This window comes from Ascaphus truei, chromosome 17, assembly GCF_040206685.1.
Source record: "Ascaphus truei isolate aAscTru1 chromosome 17, aAscTru1.hap1, whole genome shotgun sequence".
NCBI classification, from domain to species: Eukaryota; Metazoa; Chordata; class Amphibia; order Anura; family Ascaphidae; genus Ascaphus; species Ascaphus truei.
In genome coordinates, this window is record NC_134499.1 from 24,253,228 (window position 1) to 24,275,278 (window position 22,051).

General features: G+C 42.1%; 2 protein-coding genes across 4 annotated transcripts in view; one reads left to right on the top strand and one right to left on the bottom strand.

Annotated features, from left to right (window-relative positions):
* On the bottom strand, nt 1-6,070 carry LOC142468139 (2-epi-5-epi-valiolone synthase-like). The gene is made up of 5 exons (XM_075574302.1): nt 5,727-6,070; nt 3,890-4,523; nt 3,413-3,646; nt 2,902-3,154; nt 1-2,116 (listed from the first exon to the last, which is right to left on the bottom strand). The coding sequence occupies exons 1-5, from the start codon at nt 5,915-5,917 to the stop codon at nt 2,043-2,045; spliced, it is 1,386 nt and encodes a 461-aa protein (XP_075430417.1). The 5' UTR covers nt 5,918-6,070; the 3' UTR covers nt 1-2,042.
* A 1,341-nt stretch (nt 6,071-7,411) lies between these two features.
* The window catches only part of LOC142468140 (uncharacterized), a 36,382-nt gene continuing 21,742 nt past the window's right edge, over nt 7,412-22,051 (top strand). Inside the window, exons 1-5 of one of the 3 annotated variants that reach the window (XM_075574306.1) lie at nt 7,412-7,707; nt 9,535-9,706; nt 11,819-11,859; nt 13,191-13,414; nt 21,046-21,282. In XM_075574306.1, coding sequence (XP_075430421.1) covers nt 7,692-7,707; nt 9,535-9,706; nt 11,819-11,859; nt 13,191-13,414; nt 21,046-21,282 — 690 coding nt within the window. In that variant the 5' untranslated portion in view covers nt 7,412-7,691. The remainder of the gene's footprint in view (nt 7,708-9,534; nt 9,707-11,818; nt 11,860-13,190; nt 13,415-21,045; nt 21,283-22,051) is intronic. The other 2 variants (XM_075574304.1, XM_075574305.1) reach the window with 2 other exon arrangements.

A 22,051-nucleotide genomic window follows, 5' to 3' on the forward strand; every position in this document is an offset into this window, starting at 1 on the left:
TCAAGTTTGTAGTCATTTTTATTAATTGCACAGATCTTTAACATGCACAAGAAAATCTATACATCACATGCATCCCAACAATCAACATTTCAAATACTTTGTGATATTCTAAGAAATAGAAAGCCCCCTATTAACAAATACGCGCCTGTTCATAATACACAGACACACACCTATACATGTAGAGCACATAAGAAATTGTGTCTGTTTGTATGTTAAGGTACGTGAGTGTGTAGTACACCAAAACAGTGCAAATAAATGCAAAAACCGCGATACTTGCGCACAATGTCGGAGCTCCTTGTTCAAGGATGGCCTATCTACAGCAATCCAAGTATACAGCAACAGGAGAGAGGATCCAGGGTTCCATGGGTTTCTAGCAAAAGAATTTTTAGCAAAAGAGTTTATGTATTTCAGTGTATTATGAATACATTCTTTTGCTACAAACCCGTGGAGCCCTGGATCATCTCTCCTGTTGCTGGATGTATGTTAAACCATAAATGTCTACATACACTTATTATAAACTCCTTAGCTGTTGATGGCTGAGATAGTCGTTGAATATATCCCAGTGCCTACCTCACACTGTACATTTTTAAAGCTACAGTACGAGTGGGAAGCAATAATTAGCAAAGTATCCAATCTAGCTGCAAAAAGATACAGGGTTTTGTTTTAATCTTTTTACTGTACCAATAGGGTGAAGCTGTTATATTCACTTAACAAGCTGCCTTCAAACATGTTTAAAGATTAAGGGCCATATTTACGAAGTGGTACGCTTAGTTTAATGCATGTTAAGGCCTATTAATTCAAATTTAGCACCTATTAGTAAATCTGGGCCTAAATATTAGAGACTTTATATTAGCAGAATTATCACATACATACATTATGCTCATATGTAGCACAACGTATAACACTAATGTCAGTCATCAATTTGTATATTAAAGTAACAAAGAGTTTGAAAAATGTCCAGTAGTGTATACAGGCATACCCCACATTAACGTACGCAATGGGTCCAGAGCGAGTATGTAAAGCGAAAATGTACTTAAAGTGAAGCACTACCTTTTTTCCACTTATTGATGCATGTACTGCACTGCAATCGTCATATATGTGCATAACTAATGTAAATAACACATTTGTAACAGGCTCTATAGTCTCCCCGCTTGCGCACAGCTTCAGTACAGATAGGGAACCGGTATTGCTGTTCAGGACGTACTGACAGGCGCATGTGCGAGCTGCCGTTTGCCTATTGGGCGATATGTCCTTACTCGTGAGTGTCCTTAAACCGGGGTATGCCTGTACATCTTATTTACAGGGGATTCTGATCTATCCAATTGCTCCTTGAATAATACTTCTACTGAAATATACGCTACAGATTTAGCAGACATTATTACTCCCACGCTACTACATGCGCCATTAAAAACCATGGTAACTTGCGTTATGTTCTTAATGCATCAATATTTAGTGCGTTATTTCTCGTTAACAGGTAATAACACCTGCCACATCTTTACATGCATATCTACATTGAACAACCCAATCATTTTCCTACATCTATTTTTATAATAAGCTGCCGGTATATTTTGTACATAATATAGCAATGTAGGTAAAAATTAGTCTCTACTTTTGAAAGCTTACAATCTAATATTTAGCACTTGAGGCTTATCTGCGTTTTGTGACTCTCCATGGTAGCAGAAGTCAAAACCGGCTCTTAAACAAGATCACTTCACTATCACTTCATATAAGGCCAGTGCCTTAATCCCATGGCTTGTACACAGGGCCTGAGACATCCACTCCAGTCGAGCACTGTTGCCCAAATATTCTGGTTTTATCTAGTCTAATAAAAAGATTCTCACATTCACATGGAAGGAGACTGTGATTGTATCAATTCTGTAATATAACGCTGTATAGTAATCCTGCAACACATCTTACTACTGTGGAGTTCACAGTGGCTCATTCCATGTTGTAGTCTTGGCAGTAAGTAGCTGTAAATCTCTCTTCTGCCACATATTCCCATTCTGCATTATATTCGAGATTCTTCAGGGCGTTTGGTCTCATTATGCTGTGCACTCCTCTACCCACATCTTATAGGCCCTCTTAATAGTCTCTTCACTAACATCATTAAAAATCTCTGAAAGTGAGGACATAACGAATCAGCCGTTAACAATCAAACAAGAGATTCAATGTTGCCATGCCCCATACAAAATTAAAACATGTCAGTTAATCCCCAAACCCATTAACATTAAAAAAGAAAGCTAATCCCATACCCAATAATTCTGAACACAATTTATGTAACCTACTGGAAATAAAAATACAAACTCATCCATAAAGAAAATTCCAGAGTTCATAAATAATACAATTGGATTTATATTATATAGAGAGAATAATACTTAAAGTGTTTTGATTATGTGTTATGTTCTGTCTTTTTATAGAGCAGTGGTTTCCAACCTTTTTTACATTGTGTGCCCCCTGCTAGAAAATAGTTGTTCCACAAACCCCTAATTAATACATCTTATTGCCTATTTTATTTATTTATCAGAGTATTGGTAACAAAACTGACCCGAAGTATAGCATCCTGAGCTTGTGGCGGAAACACATACTTAAAGATGCCCCAAACAGTACCTCAGTGTGTGCAGATAGCATGGATGCTATAGCTGTCAATGACTGTCAGGGCTTCTAAAGTCACGCCCCACAATACAAAGCATTGTGGGGAGCGACTTTGAATGCTCCTGCTTTAATTGACAGCTATACCTCCCAGTCTAAGGTGCAGTTTGGGGCCTTACTAAGTGTGCAGTCCCCAGACAGGCTCAGGAACCCACTATACTGCATGGGATCCACCATTACATATTTGTTTGGGCTAACCGCCTTATGAAACCCCATGTTGGAAATCACTGGTATCGCGGTTTTGTACTGTACCTGCAGTCCCTAGTCCTGTAGGAAGAGGAAGTCTCATCTGACCTCCACTGTGCTTCAATCTATCACCCAGGGCTTTGCTTATGAGCTGGAGCGTGCAATCTTTCTGCCACACTGGCAACTCCAAGCCCTTCATACACAGTAAAGTACGATCTTTCTCCTCCAGAGTGAGCAGCCCTCTTTCATAGGACACATATGTCATGAATGCCATGTCAACATTCACTGCTTCTCCATGCAATAGAGCTGGTAAAACTTTCTGTAATAGTTAAATATAACATTTCATTTTTTTTTTTTACCATAGATAGAGGTGATGTGAAATAAACAAATATAGCGATCTAAAGAAAACCACTGTGTACAATTATAACAATCTATTTGATATAATTTCCTTAATTGCACCAACATGAAATACCATTATATCTATATTGTTTTAAAACATAAATAAATGCTTTAAATATTATTTAATTTGACACTGATTTATATATATAATGTGATTCAAAATATACAGTCTCAATACCATTTCAAGTTCAGGACTTATTACATGGCCATAATCAACTAATCGGTCAAGGTCATCTTCCCAGAGGTTTGGAGCCAGCTCTTCCAACATGGTTTCTATTGCAAGTCTGGTGGCTTTTAGTGCGGCATCGCCATGGCTTGCAAGGCCATTTCGAGACTGAAATTTTGTATCCAATAGATATTTTCCATGGCTAGCCAGCAAATCAAACAGTCCTTTGTGTTTCATCAAAGCCATCTGAAAAAGATTAGTTGACAGTTAAATGTTATCTATATATGCGTGTGTGTTAAGTGAAAAATATTAGTTATCAATAAAAAGTACATACAGCCTAGACAAGCTAAACAACGAATGCAGCGTGAAACGGGGGTTGATTTATTGATGATGTCCCTTGTACATTAGAAGGAACACATTTAGTTTAGACCATTCACAATGAATTCCATTTCATCAAAGAACAAGTGGCTATTAAAACTATGGAAATACCTTTAAAATCTCTCCAAGGCCATTGGAAATCTGACGACGTGGAATAGTTTGGATAAATGACCTGTCCAGGAAAGTGGCCACTGGAGGTGTGTAGCTTCCAAGTTTGTTTTTGCAGTTACAGAAATTCACCCCATTTTTCGCTCCAACACTTGCATCAACATAAGACAGGAGAGTTGTGGGAACCCGAATATAAGGAGTGCGGCGCCTGTAAAGGGAAGCTGCTAGTCCTACAATGTCTAAACACACTCCTCCTCCAATAGCTATGATGGGCTCAGTACGTCTATCAAGGCCAAACTTGTGAACTTCCTCCAGTATATTTAGAACCAGCGTCATTGACTTAGTTTCCTCAGTGGTTGAGAGAGCAAAGATTTTATAATTAACATTGTTAACTTCAAAATACTTTCTGACTTTGGAGCCGTACAATCTATCAACAGTCATATCGATGACAATAAAGCGCTTTTGTGTCTTCTTACTGTTCTGGTAGGCCTCCAACTCCTGGGAATCAAATACATGGCCATAAAGGAGTGTCAGATTGCCAGGATCTAGTAGGCTCTGACTCTCTATCACTTTGTAGCGGAAATAGATGGGTGCTTGTATGGTCCATGAGATACCAGATTCGGAGACCTTTTCACCACTGCTTAGGAAGAAAAGATAGAACATAATATAGCATTTGTATTTTGCATCCAATGTATAAATATTTAACTGTACATCTAAAATAATTGTATATATATATAAATATATATATATATATATATATATATATATATCTGTCTGCGGGTGGGTTTACGGGCTCTGCATCTTAACCCAGGCTAGCTCAAAAGCTGTGAAATGCTGCAAGCATAAGCTTATAGGGGACCATGTTATATGGTTTTGAAGCAAAAGGTGGCACTGTGTGCTCATTTGCATGTCATTTCCCAGAATCCCTTGCTGCAGTTGAAGCACTGTGTGCTGGGTGATAATGGTGAAAGGCAGGGCTGCAAACCTGTCTAAGACATGCAGATGAGCATACAGTAATATTTCTATTTGCTATATGCTTTACTGTGGAGGGTTTTTGTCACTTTTTTACCCACCATAACTTAACTAAGTGTGATATATATATATATATAAATAATTAAGACAAGCACTTAGAAGATTTATTGCATTCTAATCAATGTTTCGGCTCATTGGTCAGAACTCAATAAATGTAATTCCTTCTCTGCCATGGGCCTAGCAACACATTGCAGTGGTCTGATAGTGAAGGGATTAACTCTATTGGCATTGAAGCATGATGTCAGACTTCAGTGATGCCTTCAACAACCATTTCAACAATCTAGACTGGGTGAAAATACAGTAAATGTGTAATTGGCTGGGAGAGAGGGGGGGGGGCGGAGGTAAGGAAGAGAGCACCAATTGAAGTAAATCCAGTGTAAAACCCTCCTCTATATAACACGTTGAGAGATACTGTACCTGTGAACACACCTGAAATACCTGGCAAATAAGGTAATATAAAAATGCAACATATTCAAATCCATGGATTTACTTTCCTGTTGCCTGATTTTATGTTTTCTGCACTTATTATATTACAATTCCTTGTCCTGTATTGTCTCTGTTTTGTAAAGCACTACACACATCGGTTTTACAACTTAATTTGAACAGCAGCTCTGGCTATTACAGAACCTTCCTATAAACCTCAGTTCACATGACCTTCCTATTGGCCTTCCAAGGCATTCTTCAAATAACATTTTTAGAGACACAGAAGTATGTTTTTCAAACACCCTTAATAAAGTGGTAGATCGTACACTACAATCAACATTGGGACTGGGATTGTGCTTTGTTTTGAATATAGATGCATACTCACATTTTGGCCTGAGAAACAGTAATCTGATCTTCTTCCAATGTGCAGGGTATTTCTTGTCCAATCTCAACACGACACCAAGTATCCTTTACCCGGATCAGCCTGTATTCCTTCTGCTTGCCTCGGCTACTTGGGGTCTCAGTCTTGGTTGGTCCCCTGACTGTGCTCACTGCATATAGCTCACCTGCTGGCATCTCTGCAGTTCAAGAAGGTTCACTTTCCAAGGCTTCCTTTGACAGGTTAGAAAAACTCTTTCTGAGATTCAGAACATCTATAGTATGTCTGTGTCTATACAATGACAATTCAGACTATCCTGTGTTCTTATACATTTTAGTCAACCAGTAGCTTTGAGAGGGAGGTTCTTGAGCCTACGCTCATGTGCAGTTTATATAACTCGAAAAAAGGTGTGGGACATAACTTTGACCTTAAATGGGAGAACTTGGGAGGGATATGTTGTATAACTAATTTTTGTATAGGTTCATTGATATTAATGCTTGCATAAACATATGAGTATCAATGTATTTCAAGTTTTACGTAACATAGAATGATTGTTGTGTTATGAAAGGGAGGTATGTTGTCAGGGAACCCAAAATTCTAATTCTTAAGAGAAAACCAAGAATTGTTTGGGAATCGATAATGTATTAAATCCCGATAAGTTTTCATGCTAGTTTTAATGTTTATTATGGAAATATTCTTTTGTGCACTTGCAATACAGAAATATTTTTTTTTAAATAAAGACCCTTTGTAGAGCATATGATTTCTTATAGACGGATAGCAGTCAAAATGTTATGGATTTCCTTCAAAAGTAATCTTTTTCAGTTTTATTTTTTCTGTAGCCTTCATATTTAACATAGATATATGCCATGTACAGGTTATATACTCCCTCTGAACTTAAACATTATTCAATATAACTGTATATGCATTAACATCCACTAACGCAACCTAATGTTACTATTGTATCTGCATTAATAATTTTCCTTACATAACTGATGATTTTGACAACTTCTCTCTACGTGCTTTGACGTATGTGTTGTTAAATTTTGTATTGAAACAATACACACCATGATCAGCCATGTACGAAATCCGAGTTCCTCAGCATTTCATGTTTTAATATCTATAGAACTATAGAAGTGCATAGGCGCACTACAGAATCATTTAGAAAATGTATATTTTAGACATTGTGGCATTGCAAACACACTATTGTCTTTCAGGGGCCTTATTTGATTTATCCCCAATGCATTTAACGCTCTGGAATAATGTTAGTGGACAAAAATGTCACAAACCTGCACCAAATTTATCATAGAAACGAATTTCATTGCTTCTGTGAGGTTTTTTTTTTTTTTTAAATATTCTGCTGCTTTATGCCCCAGTTTTGCATTTATTCCTTTGGCCAAAAGGAATTATTTAACACAGATCGTTGGGGTACATGAACATAAATTGCTGGTCATGAACCATAATAAACCATTTCAGAAGTTAGGGATTAAGCCAGATTGAGGGTTCCACAACCTACGGGGCAAGATATGTAACCTGAATATGGGCAGGGCTGCTACAGGCTTGTGTAACATTCACTCTTATATAAAATAAAGTCGATGTGAACGAAGACTATGCATGTATACAAATAGGTGTATACGTATACACATACACACACACACACACATATATATATATATACACACACACACACACACACACACACACACACACACACACACACACACACACCTGAAACCGGCACTCCCTTCTCTGCACTTCAGGTCTCAGAGGGAAGGTGGGGGTCTCTATTACGCTCAGTGGTCTGGGCACATTCCTGTCCTACCTCCTGTCACCTCGAGCGCCTTCTCGGTACCCTCTCAGCTCCGAGGTACACGTGCAGAGCCGCTGTTAAAGGTCTACAGTCCATGTGTGTTACTCAAGCTACGCAACGCCGGCAGGTGAGAAACAACTCAGTGCAGCTGTATACTTTGCACAATGCAGCACACCGCAGGTATGCTATAGCACCATTACATACTCTTACCAGGAAATCAGACAACATAAATGTTACTTCGTGGTTTTGCCGTTAAGACATATAGTGGGATTACGTTTGAAGTGGGATTATGTGGTTGAAGAGCACATGCCAGCTTCTTGTTATGTTGTACAAATTGTTTATTTACCTCCTTCGCTGTCCAGGTGAGCCTGACATGCATTGCTTGGAGCTACACAGCAGGCGTCCGTGCCATTGTTTAGGTACAAAAGTGGATTGAAAACTCTAAACCAGGGGTAACCAACTCCAGTCCTCAAGAGCTACCAACAGGTCTTTGACTGAGCTACTGATTGAGTCACCTGTGCTGAAGCAGGGATATCCTGAATACCTCACCTGTTGGTAGCCCTTGAGGACTACCCCTGCTCTAAACCCTCATTGTGTGTTTGCAGCACTGTACAATGGCACTAAAATGGATTGTGAACCCGCCGTGCATTTTTGAAGCTGTTCTACAGCCGATAAACGCTTAGCGCTACAAATCCACGGAGATCGTCACATGCCCTCTAAAGTCACGGTTTCAGAGGACATGTTCCACAGCAACCACTATGTTCACAACTGAACTGTATGTCGGTGCAGTAGACCGTCAACACAAACCTCCCTGGTATGGGAAGAGTTAAACACCTTCATGTGGGTTTGAAGGAATCCACTAGGTCTGCCGTGGGGTGTACTGTGAGCGTAGGCGTGTCGCCCTCTTTTAACTGTAATAACATCCCCAGGCTTAGGAGTTTAACACCTTAGATGCCTCTAGAGCCACGTGGCATGGAGAAACCACGGAGAACTACACGGGGTCAACTAGCTTTGAGTCCTTCCATGCCAGAGGGGCTTTGCAATGCATTTGAAATCTTTCTGACATTCTAGTGGTTAGCTGTCAGTTATGGGCCCCTATTTATTTTGCTATGAAGCGGCTTCCCTGTGCTGGAGAAGATTTCAGTCCCATTTCAGTTTAATGGAGCTAAACTGGGAGGAGGCTTCACAGTAGAGAGTGGTGAATGTGAAGAACTTGGAGTCCTCCTTTTTTCCCCCCTGGATTTTCTGAAAACTGAACATTTTCAAATATTTTCAGATTATCGCATTTTCATTTTTTGGTCGAATTTAAAAAAAAAAATTGCGTGCAAATTTTCAAATATTTGCCCATTTTTGAACACTCAATTTTTGTTGTGTTTTTTTTAATTTATTTTTTAACTCTAATGAATTAAAAAAATATTTAAAAATGCAACCCCCCCCCCCCCACTGTTTTTCAAATTTTAACTTTGCCAAAAATCTCTTCTTTACAACATATTGAAAAAGGACCTTTAAGTGAAACCTGTATGTGGCTGAATAGAAATGACACCTATATTTTCTAGATTGTAGTCATAATTACAGACTTTCATTTTCATTATGTTCCCCTACATGAAAATAAATATTCTGACATATATCTGCTGTGAGTATGAGTGCCCACTTACACTTATACTCATGTCATAATCTTCCTCGGAGATTTGATTTCAGGATAACAGCACTTGTCTGAAGAACAGAGCTACATCGTTTTGCAGTATTTTTACAATGATATGCTGTATGTAGAGGACATTAATACGTCATTTTTGTTAATAAGTACTTTTATTCCATTTTTTAATTACTAGAATAACCAGCAATAAATAAAAACATTACATGATGATGAAAAGAGCCTTATTTATCAATGGAAATTATTCTCATTAGAAGCAATGGGAGTTTCCTTGGCTAAACCTGTTGCATTTCGTTTGAGCTGGTTTTGCCCTTAGGAGACCTGAGGAAATAACCCACTTAACCTCTTTATTGTAGATTCACCGATGGAGCTGCTTGCGGGTTATCTCAGTAAAGCCACAGATGTGTGTAAGAGTGGCCATGATTTTCCTGCAGAGCTTATCACTTGTCTTCAAAAAGCGTCCGATATCGTCGCTGAAATGAAACTTTCGCCAGAAAAAATTATGGAGAAAGAAGGTCACGTTTGCAAGTAATGCGACAAAGTTTTTGTGTGACAAAGATATATTTGACACATTATTCTAGCTCAGCGGTGCGCAAACTGGGGGGTGCTAGATTTTCTGGGGGAGCGCGGCAGTTATGGAGGTCCCGAACTCTCCCACCAGGCATTTAAATTAAGTGCCGGGGGACCGCGCAAGGCCTCTGTAATACACTTACACTTCCCTTCCAGCGACGCGTCGTCCTGGTAACCCGGCGTCAAATTAGGGAGCGGGGTCACGTGATGTCACGTTACCATGGCAAAGTGATGTCACATGACCCCGCGCGTCATTTGACGCCGGGGTCGATAGGAAGGGGGGGGGGGGGCGCAAGGCACCGAGGAGAGCAGGCAGGGTAAAAGTTTGCGCACCCCTGTACTAGCTTACTCATGTGCAGTATGATATGGTGTGTAAATGGGTTTACAGGAAGAAGACATTGAAATGCATTGTAAAGAGATAAAGAGGCCTCGTTCTGTGTTTGGTATGCACATTGGCGTGTCATTACCCAGAATCCCTGGCTGCAGTGGAAGCACTGTTTGCTAAACGATAATGGAGAAAGACAAGGTTACAGACCTGTCTGAAACATGCAAATGCCACCACTCCGGGTTTGACCTGGAGACTATGGGTTTCGGCTAGGTATCTCCGGGCTACAGGTTGTAATATGAAATCTCCGGTTTACTGCAGGGCCGGCTAGCATGTTTGGTGCAGGGCCTCGGCTTTTACCTTCTCCAGCGCCGGCATCTGCCCTTGCATGTTCCCGTCAAGATGGCTCCGCCAAATGGCATCGCGTTGCCATGACAATGGGACGTCGCGCAACGTCGTGGCATCATGCGACGTCACGTTGTCATGGCAACATGGCGCTGCAGGGCGTCCCGTTGTCATGGTAATGTGACACCACATGGCGTCGTGACGTCCCGTTGTCGTCGACGTAACGCCATTTGATGTCGCGGAGCCATCTTGACTGAACCATGCAGGGGGAGATGCCGCCGGAGAAGGTAAGAGAGTTAAATATATAAATAAACCCGGACCACAAGTGGTATTTGTAGTTACTGGTAGGAATGTTATAATAATGCAGAAACTTTTGCAACAATGAGAAAGATGAGTTGCTCCGTTGTCAGCTGCATAGTGAAACATTAACCGTCACTGCATAACAACACAATTTGACCAGGGAGGTTGCCAGGCGGTTCCCCCCCCCCCCCCCGCCTGCTTTGGCCTGGCGGGTGGCAAAGAGCACGTGCCCCCGCCAGCTTGCCCTTAAAAGGAGGCCAATATTGTTGGGGAGGGCGGTGTGGGGGCGGGCCAGCGGGGGGAAGGCCGCCCCCCCTTGTCATGAAACCCCCCCGCCTATGGCTGGGGGGGGGGGGGGGGTCGCTGAATGCGAAACATGAAAAACTCTTCTACAGTTACACTGTATTTGGTGAAGGTGGGAGGCAGGAAAGGTTGGTTTATGGAGATTAGATGGTTATGCTTTTTCTGTGATTGATTATACAAGGCTACTCATTAACACACATAGAAATGTGTATTGCAACCTGGGAATTTCTCATCAAACTTTGCAGATGATGGGAGGTTTCCACTCATATTTCATGGCTTCAAAATGGAGGTAAAAACAGTGCAACATAAACACATCAACTTTAACAAAGGAAAACGTCACTCTGCTAACAATGCAATTCTTTTCCTTTAATAAATACAGTGCCGTTTTGTGCATTTTAAGAACATGCCATTACCGTTGCTATCCCATGCTTCAATACACAGTTATCTGTTACGGAAGAAAAACCCACGTAGAATAATCACGTTGGGCGCTCATTGGAGATGTTTTAAATGTTAGAAATGCTGGTGGTGTCTCCTTGCCTTAATTAGATACTACATTAGCCTTTAGTTTCTAATTGGAGCTCTATGGTGGGTATTTATCAAGCTCTGTTACGGGTTAATTTGCCCAATGGGTGTTAATTAACTGGGGGTACGAATTCTATAGTGCGTGATTCATCCTATTGGGTTCGACTTGCAGATCTAAATCTTAATCTCTTAGAATATAATATAATAATAATAATAAACTAGAATTAAAATGGTTACTGTCTCCTGTAATCAAGTTGTTTTGTTCCCTACTTTAGAAATACTTTAGATGAATTTTCAGGAGAAGTGAAAACTACAGGTACAGTATGTTTCCGAATTTTGAACTGCCAGGGCACCGTGTTTAATACTTGTTACCGCTTTATTTTGCGCTTCCAAAGTACAATACACTATTGTCTGCAGTAGAGCTGACGCTGTGTTACTTGCATTATTTTGCAAAATTTGAAGGCATCACAAAACGTCATGAAAAAACAAACAAATAAATCATTTGGAATCAAGAATCACACCTGTATCTATGTTTTTATATTTCACTTGTTGTTTTAAAAGAATAAATGGAGCAATATACCACCCCCACTGCAAAGCTCTTCCATGTATCAACTACCTATAATTTCATTTAAAAAAAAAAAAAAACTCTCATTGCATGACCCCTTGTTCTAACATTTCTCTTTTCTCTGGAACATATTCCTCTTTTGTTTCTTTGCGGGTCCTTCAGTCTAACTCATGACCTTTTTTTCATGTAACACCCCCAGCCCAGCATCAGGGATAGGGTGAACAGAGAAAAGGGAGTGGCTGGGACAGTCTTTAGAGCTTTAACAGGGTTTTTACCTGCTCAAAGGGGGTGGTTCCTCAGCGGTTTACCTGTTCATGTCAGGGTTGTTGTAGTAGTAGATCCGACTTGTAGTAAGGAGTGGTGATAAATGAAGAGAGCACCAAAAACCTATTAGTATTTATTATAACAGTAGGCAACTTCTTCAGCATACACAATGTATTGTGAACAGGACAGGTTTTCAGCATACACAGGGCAACACTTTCCCTTCCCTCTCACCATGAGACGGGTAGTGGCGCATCTCATTAAAGAGCCTCTAACCCTGCCAGGATACTGATCCAAACTTAACTGGACATCCCCTGCACTCCACCCAGGTCTCTGCCCAGTCCTGCAGATGGAAATAGAGGCACACGAGGGCAAGCACTGTGATTTACACTCATGAAAATGAAATATGACAAAAAATATATAAAACTTACATTTATTCTAATTAGTCCTGCAGATGGAATAAGCATACACTTATAGGGGTTCCATGTTAAAATGGATAAAAAGCAAAAGGTGACACTGTGAGTGCTCATTTGCGTAAAATATCCCAAAAACCCTGGCTGCAGTGGAAGCACCGTATGCTAAAAGAGAATGGGGAAAAGCCGGGTTGCAGACCTGCCTGAGACGTGAATGTGCTCACAAGTGAGATTATTATGTGCAGAAAAAAAGGCTATAAAAGATAAATAATTCTATGCGGAATTTCACTATTAATTTGCATGAATGGGTCGATAATCCAGTAACATTGAGACTAACATTAGCAGGTTACAGGTATGGATTTTATTGATTTGGGCACAACTGATGTCCCCGTGTTCTTTTCCCTGTAGGGATTGATGTCTACAAGATGCTTCTGCACATGACTGGTGCCCAAAATATTTTACACCTGCATAATTGCTCCAGCGACGACGCGCTAGCTTTGGCTGAGCTTTTACCCGAGGATGGAAAATTAGTTCTATGTGCATCCGAACCGTACGTGCAAAAACTGCACGAAAATTCGTCTCACGGGAAAAAGATGCAAGTGAAAGTAGGAATCACTGCGGACATTGTGAAGGTGAACTTCAGCTTTCTTGCATTCTCATGGGTATTTGTATATAAACATATATGTCAATATTATATCTTCTACATACTCTGCCAGGTACTGCCATGTACTACCCTTGGTTATCAGAGGGTGTTTATTATTCGTATAATGCTGCCAGCCCCTCTGGCAGAGAAGGATTTAAGTAATTGGCACAGATTAACACAACAAAATGGAGATCATTACAGTCAACATCTGTTCTTGATTTCCGATGGTTCACCTCCAAATTTCATTATTCGTCATCTGCGCTGGGACCACAGATTGTTACTTTAGCAGAAGCCGCAGTGCTGCATAAACGGACAGTTACATATTACACCAGAGGTGGCCAACACCAGTCCTCAAGGGCCACCAACAGGTCAGGTCATCAGGATATCCCTGCTTCAGCACAGGTGGCTCAGTCAAAGGCTGAGCCTCTGATTGAGCCCCCTGTGCTGAAGCAGGGACTGATTGAGCCACCTGTACTGAAGCAGGGATATCCTGAAAAACTGACCTGTTGGTGGCCCTTGAGGGATGGAGTTGGCCTCCCCTGTACTACACGTAATTGCCCTACAGAGGAAAGAGATATTAGCAATATGCCAAAATAATGCCTCTCATAATCTTAATCCTATTTTTTATCTTGTATCAGAAACCTGCCCGATGAGGCCTGGCTTGTAGTATGACTGACTGATGCCAGAGATGACAAGCCAAGGTTTGCACAGAATGAATAATCACATTAAGACAGGGCTTCACTGAACCATTTACCCGCCAAAACATTATTGGCCACGTAATGCCCCGTTCTGCGCAAACTGTTACTATTAAACTCTAAACTTGTTTTAATTTGTTTTTAGTTTAAAGGTAACATTCATTATATTCACAGTAGTTTTTACTGCTTCAAATTTCTAGGCACCCCAGGATCAGTAATGCTCAGAATTTTAACCAATCGGGAAGCTTGGATTCTGAACGTTCCAGAGTTTAAGGCCTCGTCCAGGATGGAAGAGCGCTCGCCCTCATTGGGAGAACCTCTCACGTGACGCGCCAGCGAGTAGCCAAATCAAATTGATTTGTCTCGCTGAGCGCCGTGCACTCACGTGTACGCGCGCACACAGCTTGGACACAACAATTGACTTTAATTGTTGTGATCGCACGCTCGCATGCAGCCTGGACGAGGCCTAAGCCTATAATATGTGGAACCGCAGCCTGGACGAGGCCTAGGCCTATAATATGTGGAACCAGGGCCACTGACCGCTTTCATGGGGTCAAGGATTGGAGTTTCCCCCGGGGCACCCATGTCGGCGGCCTTTGCGAGACTCCTCCTTTCTCACACCCCTCCTCACTAGAGAGGGGAAAATTTTGGGGGCAGATTTAGATCCACAGTAGATCGGCCGGTTCTTTTGGTCCACGGATTTCAGCGGATCAGTCTCAAAAAAGGTCGATTCCCGTTTTGCTGATTTTTTTATTATTATTACCAATACACTCCGCGGATTCCGCAACCCGTTGACGAATTTTTAAGAACCCACCAACAAGTAGTTGAGTCTGTGGATTGGATTCTACAAATCCGTCAATGGATTGTATCCAATGGCGGTTTTTGATTAATTTGCGCAGATTAAAACCGACCAAATCAGTTTGTGTATTTTACACGGCGAAATGGATTTTGGTGGGGAAAATGCGTGAAAATCCAGGAAATGGATTTGGGAGGATCTGCCCATCTCTACTCCTCACTCTCTCACCCCCTCTATTTATCTACTCCTCATCCTCTCCCATTCCCCTCCTCACTCCTTAACTCCTGTTTCCCTTCTCGCATTCATTAACCCCCCTTCCCCTCATTAACACCCTCACTCAGTTCCCCCCTCCCAACACTCAATTAACCACCCTCCTCACACTCATAAACCCTCCTGCTCCCTCACTCATTGACCCCCGTTCTCCTCCTCACACTCTTTAACCCCCTGCCACCTCACACGTATTAACCCCCTCTTCCCACTCATTAACTCCCCCTCACTCAATTCCCCCCTCCCCTCACTCAATTAACCCTCTAAAATCCGACTGTCGGGTGAAAGTCAGCACGCTTCCGCACGCCTGTGGAAGCGTGCATGAGCCCCTGCTAAAGCCGCTCTCATTGCGGCTGTAGGGGCTCACTGGCAAGCGTGAGCGTGGGTCAGCGCCTAAGCTGTATTTGTATTTGTAACCATGTATTATTTTGTTTTACTCTGTGCCCAGGACATACTTGAAAACGAGAGGTAACTCTCAATGTATTACTTCCTGGTAAAATATTTTATAAATAAATAAATAAATAAGCGCTGACCATGTCCGCAGCCTTATAAGGATTGTACTTGTTACAGGCCTAACAAAACAATACAATACACCCTATCTAACCATACATTGGTATAAAACACAGATATATACAGATTTACAAGTGTACAAGAATTATGATCATAATGACCTGAAATGATGTTTTATGGAATTCCCACGGGTCACTTTAAGCTCTCTCCCTCCTTCTTGACTAACTGACCCCTCCTCTGTGTAAATGTGTTTCTCAGCACATTGCTCTACATGTAGCAGTTTTCTGATTGGTTGAGGAAACATGCTTAACCTAAATAATGTGTGTGTGTCTTTGATGTCTTGAGAATTCCTATTAATGCCTGATTCATCATGTACTGTAATATATTGGTGGACAGGTCAAAAGGTTCCCGGGGTTTGATCTCTGCCAAGGAATATGCATATGTTTCCCCTGGAGTCTAAATGTTAATTACCAAACACAAAGGGTTTTTGAAGTTCTGGGAGAGAAACAAAAGAATGGTCCTACCAGGAGTGTGGAGTAAACAAACCTTTAGTTTGCCAAGTTCCTTCATTTCTTGCATCTCAATGTAATGAGTTCAAGGTGCAGCTAATCAGATATACAGGCAGTCCTCGGTTATCCAACGGAATCCGTTCTGGAAGTAGCGTTGGATCGTGAAACCGTTGTAAAGTGAGTCCCATGTTAATCAGTGGCGGTGAGCGTTGGATAACGCATTCAGGTTTCGGAAAACGGCCCATAGGGTTGCATTGTAAAGCGTTGGATATGCCATCCGTCATAAAGTGAAACATCGGATAGCGAGGACCACCTGTACTATATTGATATCTACTTAAAAGACAGTTTCTTAAGTGAGTACAAGCAATCCTCTCGGGTAACAAAGGTTTTGAAAGATTGTATCTGCAAGCCTAGAAACACCATGTGAGGGGGAGTTTGTACTCTGAGGTGGCTACCTATTTATTAAAAGGGTGGGCTCTCATGCTAAGCAGGTCTCAAGAAGCATGAAGGCTCCTCATGTACTTTCATACCACTTTTTTTTAAACAGTTCATTGAAAACAAGAACCAGAAAACAATGCTAAATTCAGTAGCTGATGTGCAGGCAATTCAAGGCAGGGGCAGTTAAAGTGTGAGGATCAGTAAAAATAGGGTTGCCAGGTGTTCAGTATTGAACTGGACTGTCCTGTATTTGGACACTGTCCAGTAATAAATTATAGGTAATACTGGACATGTATGTGTCTGGTATTACCTCTCCGGACATAGTGACCTGACCGGCTTGGGGGGGCCGCGGGATTTACCCCGAGCAGCTAGATAGCAGGGCTGTGGCTAGGGGGCTCGGCTTCTTTCTCCATCCTGATTGGCTGCTGTTGGGTAATGGAACCAATCAGGAGGAGGTGTCAGGAGCCTGGGGGTGGAGCCAAGGAGGGAAGAAAACAGCATGGAGCGGAGAGAGGTGAGATGGGCGTGTGTGTGTTTGTCTCGAGCGTGTCGCACCTTTCACCATTGTGTCCAGTATTTTTGGAGAAGCCACCTGGCACCCCTAGTAATATATTCCTTCTCATGGCCTACAGAGGGGTAAAAGAACACGCTGCTGATTGAAAGGTAATCCAATCTTATACAGTTCCAAGCAGGTGCAGTATATCCAGTACAGCACAACGCCACCACACTGTAAAAAAACTTCAAAGGCTATATCTACAGAAATGTGTATTTTGGGTTGAGCAAAATAGACGGCTCTTTTCAACTTTAAAAGGGAGATTTGTTCCACCCCAAGCTCTCTCTGTACATGTCGCCCTGTGCACATCCTCATACATTTTTTTTCTTCTTTCCAAGACAAAATAGCTATAGATCTCACACAATCGCTTACACTGAATAGCTGCTTGTGAAGTCTGCCAATAGAAATCACCTTGACAAAGTCAAGGGCTCTGCGTTTAATGTTGAACTGGGTGAATAAATTATGCATGAAATTGTGTCGGAGTCTCTAGTGTGCAGAATTGCTCCTTTTGATATGAAAGGTTAATTCAGAAAGAAGTCCAAAATAGCTGGAAATTGTGGGGATAAGTGGAGAGTATTCACTGTTGTGAGCTGTTATTACCAGAAATTGCATTTCCTCTCCCGTCATCCCCTGAGACTGAGCTTTACCAGTGAACATAAACTGTATTCAGTGGAATTACATTAAGGAGCAACAAGAGAATATGTCTACGAGCAAATGGAGTTTGAAAAGTAACTTTTTCCTTTGTGTTCTCAATCTAAAAGTGGTTAAAATAGGAGTTGATCAATAGCAATAGAGAGGGAAGGCTAAGCAACAGCTGAATGTATCCAACACGCAGTGTAGATGTAAGAACCATACTGCATTTTTGTGATGGGCGAAAAGAATGGGAACATGTGAACAATTAATAATTATGTACAGCGAAAAACATTCAACAGAAATTTGCCAACCACGGAATCATCTTAGCAATTTTCACAAACCACATTTTTAAAAATTGCTATCCGATCCAATGTTTTTTCTGTGGGATATTAGTTCATTTTGTGAGATTTGCATAAAAAAAAAATGTGAAAAAGCAAAGAAAATTTAATTGTATTCCTGTAGATGAAATGTGCAAAGCTTTGGTGTCCTTTGCATTACCTCGGATAAAGGACCTTACAGTATTTATTTTACTTTCTTACTGCCCAAAGGGTTAACAATACAGTATATTCGAATTAAATGCATTCTATACCCTTCTGTCAGGCTGCGGTCCCAGTGCGTTCTACGAGGCGTGCGCTGTGCGTACAAGCACCGCCCCCCAATCAGACCGGGCCAAGTACCTACGTCGGCGCGCATTTGGCGGCCGCGCTCTACGACAAGTTTTCTCAAATATAAAAAAAATAGTATTTGCAACTTGCGACGGGGGCGTGGCCACGCCCCCGCTGACGGTTCAGCCAATGAGGGTGAACCAGCCGCGTGAGGTCATGGCCACGCCCCTGCAAACCCCCTACCATGCCCCCTCCCGTCACAATCTCTCCCTCTCTCCGAAGACCACAGATCGCGGGGAAGCGCTGTGAACGTGCCGCCACCCCTCCTCCCCCCCGCCAGGCGCGCGTGCTCCAGTGCACACTGGGACCACAGCCTCAGAAGTAGATATTAAACTACACATTATTTAATTAAGTGCTGCAAGTGTAATTATTAATGCCAAAGCAACACAAGCACAATACCAATATTCTTTATCGATATATTCTTTATTTCCTTTGTTCAGGTGTCCTAGGGATTGTGGGATTGTGGTTGCTGATATTTGTAATGGCACCACCCACAAAGTATGTGTTCATGCGTTGTGAGTGTTAGGTCATTCAGACTGGAGTTGCGCCAACTGTTTGCTCAAGTTCGCGAACACAGCGTAACTCGTGGTTCTCCCGTGAAAAACGATGCGCCAATAAACTGCAACGTTTGCCGGCCAAATTCCCAGGGAGGTCATGCAGGTCCCGTTATCCATATAACCTCGTTTTTGTTTTTACTAAAACTAGCAAAACTTAACCGACAATGACATGTAAAAAAAAAAGGAGACGAGATTCTGTGTCATTGGAAAAAAATAAATGTTTTTTTTTGTTAAATTGCGAAAATGATACAAATTTCCCGAAAAGCTTGCAAACGGAATTCCCAACAGTTCGCAGAGCTCTGCTTCTCTCCTCCAATGCGTTCGCCAATCTCCTGTATCTCAGGTACAAAGATGGATTTTAAGATTCTCAGAGCAGGGATCTGTTGTGCCTATAAATTCTATTTCTAGCAGGGTATAGTTTTAGATATATACTGTGTGCTCATTTGCATGTCATTTCCCAGAATCCCTTGCTGCAGTGGAAGCGCTAGGTGATAATGGCGAAAAGCAGGGTTGCAGACCTGTCTAAGGCCGAGGGCATGGTCAGCGCTTACTCGCTGAGCCGCGCTGACGCTTACCAGTGAGCCCCTGCAGCCGCAACGAGAGCGGCTTTAGCAGGGGCTCGCGCACGCTTCCGCAGGCGTGCGGAGGCGTAGCTCTTAAATTTTTTTTAGTTTGCGCGCTGAGGGGAGCGATGGGCTGGTCACATGAGCGGTCCGCCCAATGAGGGCGAACCAGCTCCGTGACTTCACTGGCCCGCCCCCGGACGGCGCCCGGACTAAGGCCAGGGAAAGCACCCGCTTTCCCTCTGCCTCCGCGCGCCTCCGCACGGCTGAAGTCCCTATGGACTCAGCCTATGACATGTGAATGTGCGTACAAGTGATATTCTTATTTGAGATATATATTTATATATATATTTTAAATAACATGTATTGGTTCTTGACTGTCTAGAGTGTATTTTAAAAGAGTTTACAATGGCATCGATGTGCCATTCAGATGTATATTCAGATGTGTGCTTACCGCAGAAAATATGTGCTCGTCTCAAACAAGGGGATGCTGAATCCTTTTGATTAGTCATCTACGCCAAACTTCTCACTAAAGCCATTCAGCCGTCGCCGATAGGAAAACTATGCAAAGCGAATGAATCCGTTGTACCGAAATGGAAGGCGCCTGCATTCAGTGGATATTAAATGGCGGTGTCACATTCCCTAATGCCATTAGTTACAAACCTTTTATATGAGTAATCATTCTTCCCATTAGTACTCTCTGGGGTTTTCAAATTGTCTTCTGTTCTGTTGATCGTGGTTTGTCAGGTGAAAGCAGTCTGTGGGCTGATGACAAAGAGCGGGAAAGTGCAAACAATCACACTTTTAACATCCGTATTCCATTTCCTTAATGCTGATATCTTTTTTTATTTTTTAATCTTTTTTTGACCCAGATAAAAACGGATCGTTTTATGGCTGATTTGAGCTCCCTGCAGTCAGGCTAGAGAATATGCATGATCTTGCATTGTAATTTTATTTTAACATAAAAGTGCTCTGCCAGTCACTTTTTGCTTGACCTTAGACAAACGACAGTTCAAATCTTCCCTGAGTTTACAAAAGGTTGTAATGCATTTCACCAGGGCACGTGTGCGCCTATGAAGCTGCAAAGTGTGACGTGTTGTATTTAGTTACCAATTACACGGATGTGAATTTGAATAATTCTGTTTGTGGTTGAGTGACAATAACAAACAGCCATCGTATTAATGCATTTTAGTCTGGGAACCTGATTCATTCTGAACCTGACTCCGCTGCCTTGCAAATTTATGCCACTTTAGGCTTGGAAAAAGGATGTACGTTGCTAGTGAATAAGACATCTAAATGCCAGTTCTATGAGTGGCTGCACCAAGTCATTTTCTCCATCTGCTTGTGGCTACGATCTATCCATGAGGCTAGTGTAATACCACGGGGCTGCTTGCAGAATACATCTGTATTTCATGCCTGTTTGTTTTCTTGCAGAAGTTTGCCGCTTCGGGCGAGCAATTTGACATGATTTTTATCGATGCTACTGAGCGAAATCAGATAAGCGATTACAACCTGATTATGAGCTGCAATATGCTGAAAATGAATGGAGTGATCTGCGTGCGCAGCATTCTTGTGAGAGAGCGGAGGAGCGGGGGAAGCGACGCTGACGGGAAGGGATGTGCGGCCAGACAAATGGCTGAAATGATTCATTCAGACCACGGAGTAGAGCAGGTTAGTGCGGCCGACGCCGCAGTGTGCGGTCAAATTGAGAAAACGAGATCGCCTCGATTTTATGATTCGTTTTATGGCAAATAAAAAATATCGCTTGTGAGCACATTCACGTCCGCGACCCTGCCCTTCCCCATTATCTCCTGGCACAGGGGCGCTCAACTCCAGCCCTCAAGCTCCCTCAACAGGTTAGGTTTTCAGGATATCCCAGCTTCAGCAAAGGTGGCTCAATCAGAGCCAACTGTGCTAAAGCAGAGACTGATTGAGCCACTTGTGCTGAAGCAGAGACTGATTGAGCCACTTGTGCTGAAGCAGTCATATCCTTAAAACGTGACCTGTTGGGAGAGGAGGGGGGGGGAGGGGGCTTGAGTACTGGAGTTGAACACCCCTTTCCTAGTATACAGGGCTTCCGCCGTAGCCAGGGATTCTGGGAAATGACATGCAAATGAGCACACAGTGTCACCTTTTGCTTCATGTCCATTTTAACATGGGACCCCTATAAGCTTATACCTGCCATATTACACAGCGTTTCAGCACAGCATTTTAGAATGAATAATCTCTTCTATTTATCTCTGACCATGCTTTGTACGTTCTGTAGGATGTTATAGTTTAGCAGGCAAACGATGTAGGACAATAGGAATGCAGTGCAGGTAAACGCACCTGACACCCGAGTAAACATTACGGCCCCAAAGCCATTTTGGGCCCCCATCCTCATTAACCTCATATGGTCGCTTTGGAAAATACAGAATAATACCCAAAGAGAATCCCTTCC